General features: G+C 34.9%; 1 protein-coding gene across 1 annotated transcript; it reads right to left on the reverse strand.

Moving 5' to 3' along the window:
* Nucleotides 1–1,462: 1,462 nt before the first annotated feature.
* On the reverse strand, nucleotides 1,463–4,588 carry LOC145575633 (uncharacterized). Its single transcript, XM_081633467.1, has 3 exons — nucleotides 4,544–4,588; nucleotides 1,722–1,861; nucleotides 1,463–1,619 (listed from the first exon to the last, which is right to left on the reverse strand). The coding sequence occupies exons 1-3, from the start codon at nucleotides 4,586–4,588 to the stop codon at nucleotides 1,463–1,465; spliced, it is 342 nt and encodes a 113-aa protein (XP_081489593.1).
* Between the last annotated feature and the right edge of the window lie 1,412 nt (nucleotides 4,589–6,000).

The raw sequence follows: 6,000 nt of genomic DNA on the forward strand, positions 1-6,000 counted from the left end.
CTGGTTTAAGGAAGCTTAAATTGCTGAGGCTACAGTATCTGAGCAGCATACATAAAGGGCTACTCCTCTGCACTTCTCTAGATGACTTTTCCGTGGAAGGTTGCTTCAAGCTGAAAAAGGTGCCGTTGTCTGACCACCTGATATGTGATGACTCACCGTCCAGTTTACTTTCACTCCCCTCGGAGTCCCACAACCCGGAGTTGTGGGAGCTCTTACAGAGCAAATACTCTGAAGATGCACGTCTCCTATCTGATTTTGTACAATATCATGTTAAACTTGAAGAACATAATCATAACCAGTTGAAGCTGAAAAGAAAAAGGAGCGACCTTGAAGGCAATACTCGTAATTTTACAAAGTATATCGATCAAGTTTGGCTACCAGCCTCTGTTATTCCTAATGCAGATGAAGATAGAAATAATTGGCTTGCTGATCAACGTCTTCTACCACCGGTTAGTCCTTACTGAAGATGAACAAAATCAGATAAGGGTTTGGGGTGCATCCCTATCATTATCCTGACATTTCTATGGTTGGTTTTTTTTTTTTGTTTTTTGTTTTTTGTTTTTTTTTTCCCTTTTATGTAGTGCACCCCTATTATATAACAGTATAAATCAAGTATAAATGCATATTTTTTCTATTGCTGATGCGTTTTCTCACGCTTCCTATATTTATTCATTTGCAGTTATTATTATTTTTTTTCTTAAGAAGAATGCATTAAGAAGGTGATTCATCTATTCATACTACAACATATACAAATAAAGACATGGGTAGGCACTCTACATTCATCTAGTTTATTTTGAATTCCGGGAGTGCTTCAGTTTTATATAGGGAGATGTCATATATGTAAATCATATTTCTTTTTTTGGGTATGTGTAGAGAGAGACATAAATAATGTTATAGCCAGCATTTGATGTTATAGCCTAATAGGTGATGGTTGAGAAGGCTGAATATTTTTTTTTACATTAAGTTCGTGTTTGCGTGGGCTGATTTACTAAACAATATCATCAATGAGGTTGAGGACTTATGAGAGAGCAATAAACATCTTGTTTGATTTTAGTTGTTTAAAGTTTGGTAAAGGGATGACATTTCAACACTTTCTCAAATAAGAAATTGATATTTGAACAAAATATAAATAACCAAGATAGAAATGGGTAGATTATAGCAATTTTCTAACTAATATCTACTTAGATCTTCCATTGAAGTGTAGGTGGGTGGGTGCAATGAGGGATACAACCATACAAGTTTATTGCTATTTTTTGTAACTAACGTTTAAGCTGCTTCTTTCCTTCAAAAAGAATTTCATGTGATTTGAGACCCAGAAACCTTCATTTTTCTTACCAAATAAACTTATTTGCTTTCTCATTTTGGTCTGATTCTGGTTTATGCCAATTCTCCTTGAATCATTTTGTTGTGTTGTGTTTTTTCCCTTGGCATCATGACATACTGTTTATGCTAGCGATGAGGTTCAGCCCCTCGCCTTTGAGTTGGCAATGTAGTAACATTCCGAGAAAATGGCAGTGAAGAAGGTGAAAGCAGCTCCAGCTGCAAAGACTCCTTTCCTTAGAGCCTCACATGATGGTGGGTTCTTTCCAATGAAGACCTCAGCAACGATGAAAGTCAGCCTGATATAGAAGATTCAATTAATCAAGGAGTAAAATATTGCTGAATATCTGTTATAAAAGCTTACTTAAATTATGTACTGTTACGAGTCAGGTAAATTATACCAGCAGAAGATGAAAAGAGTGGTGGCACAAGCCCTTGATCCTCCCAGCCTACGGCTAGCTTCCATAAGAATTACTTGGCTAGCCAAAAGACAGAAAAATGCTCCTAGCCCATTTCCTGTTGCCACAGTGTCTGTATTATACTGACAGTATTGATAGTTCAAGTCTCAGTCTGAAATTATTTGGGCCTGTCAATCAAAATCAATCAGAATGTATAGAATTATTCTTACAAGGTTAGTTTTTTTTTTTTTTCTTTTTTTTTTTTGACATTTGTGTTGGCCACAGTACTTCGTATGTATTTAAGCGGTTTAAAATCAAGTTATAACGGAGTATTAGATATAATTGCCATTGACATTACAATCATTACTTTAAATTTTCACATAACTAACCTTTTGTTTTGATGATCTACGAGACTAGGACTCTTAAAGGGGGAACGTATTACTCAGCATCTTCTAAGGAAGAAAGTGTAAATCGTAGTTCATGAAGGACAGTGTAAAGCGTACTTTTCTTCCATATTTGAGAAGGAACACGCCTATTTCCTCACAAATTTCGTCCCATGTCCTTAGAAGGTGTCATTAGGACCCATTTTTTGACTAAGCAATCCGTAGAGCATAGAGCAACTAGAAACCACACATATAAGTTGCATAATCATAAATTAATCAGTTATTATAGACGTTGTAGGGATTGAAGTATATTCGTCCCATTTTACTTTTCCTATTTTGACCAATAGGTTCTAACATAAATAACTACTTTTTGGTGCAGCAGGCCACACCATGCGATAGGGCCACAGGGATTACCTGAGTTTTTTTTGGTAGGGGTTACTTGAGTTTTTCAGTTAGAGGTTACCTGAGTTACTCGGTCAAGGGTTACTTGAGGAGTTCGGACAGGGGTTCACTCAGGGTTACTCGAGTTTCTCAGTGAGGCCGCATAAAAAAAATTGTGACTCGAGTATCTCCTGACCGAAAAACTCGAGTAACCCCCGACCAAGAAACTCAAGTAACCCTGGAAACTCGAGTAACCCTGGAAACTCGAGTAACTCAAGTATCCCCAAACCGAGAAACTCAAGTAACCTCAAAAACTCAGATAACCCCTAACCGAGAAATTTAAGTAATCCCCGTTGCACGGTACAACGGGCCGCATATAAAATTTTGTGTAACACATAGTTATGTCGAGCAATAAAATAAGAAATTGTACGGGTGTGTCATGAACAAATTGATGATATTCTAGGAATGTAAATTGTATTACTCTTTTTTATTATATTTTTGAAGGGAAATTGTATTACTCAATAATTTTGAAAAAGTTAATTAACTTGTTATGAATAATAATGTACAAACATTTTTTTTTTTTTTTATTTCTTTTTAAAAAGAAAAAAACACGATTACAATTAGGCTTGCCTTCTCTAATGACTAAAATTTAATCTATCTAAATGAATAAAATAGAAAATCATAGTTGTATGAATTTGGAATTTAATTCTTAATACTCCATAATCCGTACTATATGTTTGGTATGAACATGAAATGTTTTTTTCTCTTTTAATTTGATACCTAAAAAGTATGGGAATGAGCAAAATCTACCTCCTCCCTATGATCCAAACAACATATTAAAAATTTTAGCTACAATATAGTAAAGGCAAGGTTATTTGGCTGATTTGTTTTGAGCTCACATCTCATATGATGTAGGTTAAGAGTTCGAAACCCAATGAGCCCATTTCCAAACTATTCTAAACTCATACTCCGTATACCTAAATTATGTAAGTCAAACACCGTATAGAGGTAGTTTATACCGCTTTTCCAAAGCCTTCGGGGGCAACGTTGCACCCTGGCCCCAATTATACCCTTAAACCAGATAAGAGCATCACCTGATTCACCTCTAGAGTTGGACTTACTGTCCGGGAATGAAACCCTCGATACGGGCTAATTAATTCAAGTAATAATAATAATCTCACACAAACAAATTTACATTGAAATAATAAACACGAGTCTTACTTTTTAATACAGAGTAAATCTACAATAAATTGTTGTTGACCCAAAATTTGACACTTTCAAATAATATAATCACATTCTAGATGATATAATCACTTTTTTAGACGATATAATTATCTTTTTGTGAGTCATATTTTGAATTATATAATCTCATACTTATTAAACCAATTAATGAGATTATATAATTATATAAATTTAAAAATCATCTTTTCAATTATGTAATTTACTATCTGATACTTTTTATAATGATAAATTCACTTTTTGAGGGATACATTTACGTAACAGTTTCAGGATGATATAATCACTTTTGTAGTGATATAATCACATTTCGTATGATATAATCACATTTGTATGGTATACTAGAAGGTTGGGTCTACAATAAGTTATTGTAGAACAGGTCTATTAATTTTACGGGCGTCAAAAACATGTTTATGACCATCAATATCTTTAATTACATACAGTGTACCGTACTAAATAAGAAAGTTTAATAAAATGCATATTATCAAAATTAAATATATCCCGTCAAAATATAAATAAATAAATAAATATATATAACAATTTCTCACATGAATATAATTTTTTGTATATACCGAGTAACAACTATAAATTTTAGTGATCAAATGAAGTTCTACATTAACACATATGCTAGTTAAATTGTTATAATTATTTATGAAATGGGTGGAGTACTAAATTAAACGTGTAATCTAAGTTATTACTAAGAAGTTTCTTCTAAGTTTTTTAGTATTGACAAAGTGTTGGCTCATTTGGTAAGTTTCTTAACTCGCACTACAAGAAAAAGGTCAAATACCGACAGAAAATTTCCCTTGCAAAAAGGCCAATAACCGTCGCAAACAGCATTTCCGATGGAATTCTGTCGTAACGTTCCATCGTAAAACCTTTCGTAGGAAAAAATAGAATTTCCGAGGAAAATTCCGTCGGAAACACCTTTTATGACGGAAATACCGACGGAATATCTTCCGTCGATACAAAAGCTGACTTTCAGGTATAATCCGTCGCAGTTTTACGACGGGAAATTCCATCGCTGAAGAATCACTAACGACGGAAAATTCCCTCGCAAAAGTTCAGAATTTGCGATGGAATTGTATTTCGTCGGAGGTTTGCGACGGATAAATCCCTTGCAAAAAGATTATTTGCGACGGAAAAATCCCTCGCAATATTCTGACGGAATTAAATTCCCTCGCAAACTTCCAGCGACGGATTGTTCTTCATTTTTCCATCGCAAATCAATTCCGACAAACTTAATATTAATTATTTCCGTCGCATAATATAATTCACAAAGCCAAAATTCTAGTTGTCCGGCATTAATAACCTATATTCCTGCACCTAATACCTGTGAAAATTAAAATCATAAACCAATTTCGGAAATATAAATATATATATTTCCACAAAAGCTATGCTTAAGTTAAACATATCCAAAAGCTACATAATATATAGTAATTCTACAAAAGAGGGAAAATAATCAAACGCTACATAAATTCTAAGCTAAGCTAGGCTAAAAAACTACAGGGGTTCCCTGGCTTGCTCCTCCACTACCCGGGTCATCCCTAGGGTCTCGACGCTGAGGCTGAATGGTGGAACATGTGTCGATGTTGCCAAATCATCTCATGAAGTCATTCCACCTCTCCTCGGCTCTCCTTTCCATTTGGGCCACTTCAGCTTGAATTTGAGCTTGCATCTCAACTTCCATTTCACTCCAAAGTTCACTTCGTATTTCACTCCTGAGTTCATTGTGGATCTCACTGCGAAGAGCCTCCACCCTATGGTCCATCTGGTCCTGCATCTGAGAAACAACAGACGGTGTGTACTGTTGTGAAGATCAAGAACCTCGACCCGTCCGGTTGCCAAAGTACAGCTCTGCACTTTGGCCAAGTCCCCTCACTCGACCCTTCTTGTTGCGACCACCCACACTCTCCCAATACAGCTCGTTAGGACTCTTTTTAATCCCTTGAGTGGTGGCTTCTTCAACATTCTTCTAGTAGTTCTCCTACAAGAAAGACATTATACAATAATATATAGTTTAAACAATTAACCAACAACATAAGTTACAAGTAAAGCAAATAAACATATAAGTGATGACTTGAAATCACGTAAAAGAAGCAAAATTCTAAGTTTATGGGTCCATATCCTCAAAATGAAGCCATTTCAAGCCAAAATGAGTTCTTCCATGCCTATTTTCTATATTTCTTAACTTTTGACTCATTCTTTCTCAAACCATCACATATTTACGTAGTTATAAGAGTTTATGACTTGAAATCATGTAAAAAAGCAAATTTCTAAGG

Source organism: Chenopodium album, chromosome 13, assembly GCF_948465745.1.
Source record: "Chenopodium album chromosome 13, dcCheAlbu1.1, whole genome shotgun sequence".
NCBI lineage: Eukaryota > Viridiplantae > Streptophyta > Magnoliopsida > Caryophyllales > Amaranthaceae > Chenopodium > Chenopodium album.

Excerpts from the sequence above, each read along its gene's own strand:
- LOC145575633 (XM_081633467.1), bottom strand. The coding sequence starts at position 4,588 with ATGGAACGTTACGACAGAATTCCATCGGAAATGCTGTTTGCGACG. Across the intron at positions 1,862-4,543 it reads CGGAAATGCTGTTTGCGACG|TATAATACAGACACTGTGGC; the intron begins GTTATTGGCCTT and ends CAATACTGTCAG. Across the intron at positions 1,620-1,721 it reads ACTCTTTTCATCTTCTGCTG|GCTGACTTTCATCGTTGCTG; the intron begins GTATAATTTACC and ends CTTCTATATCAG.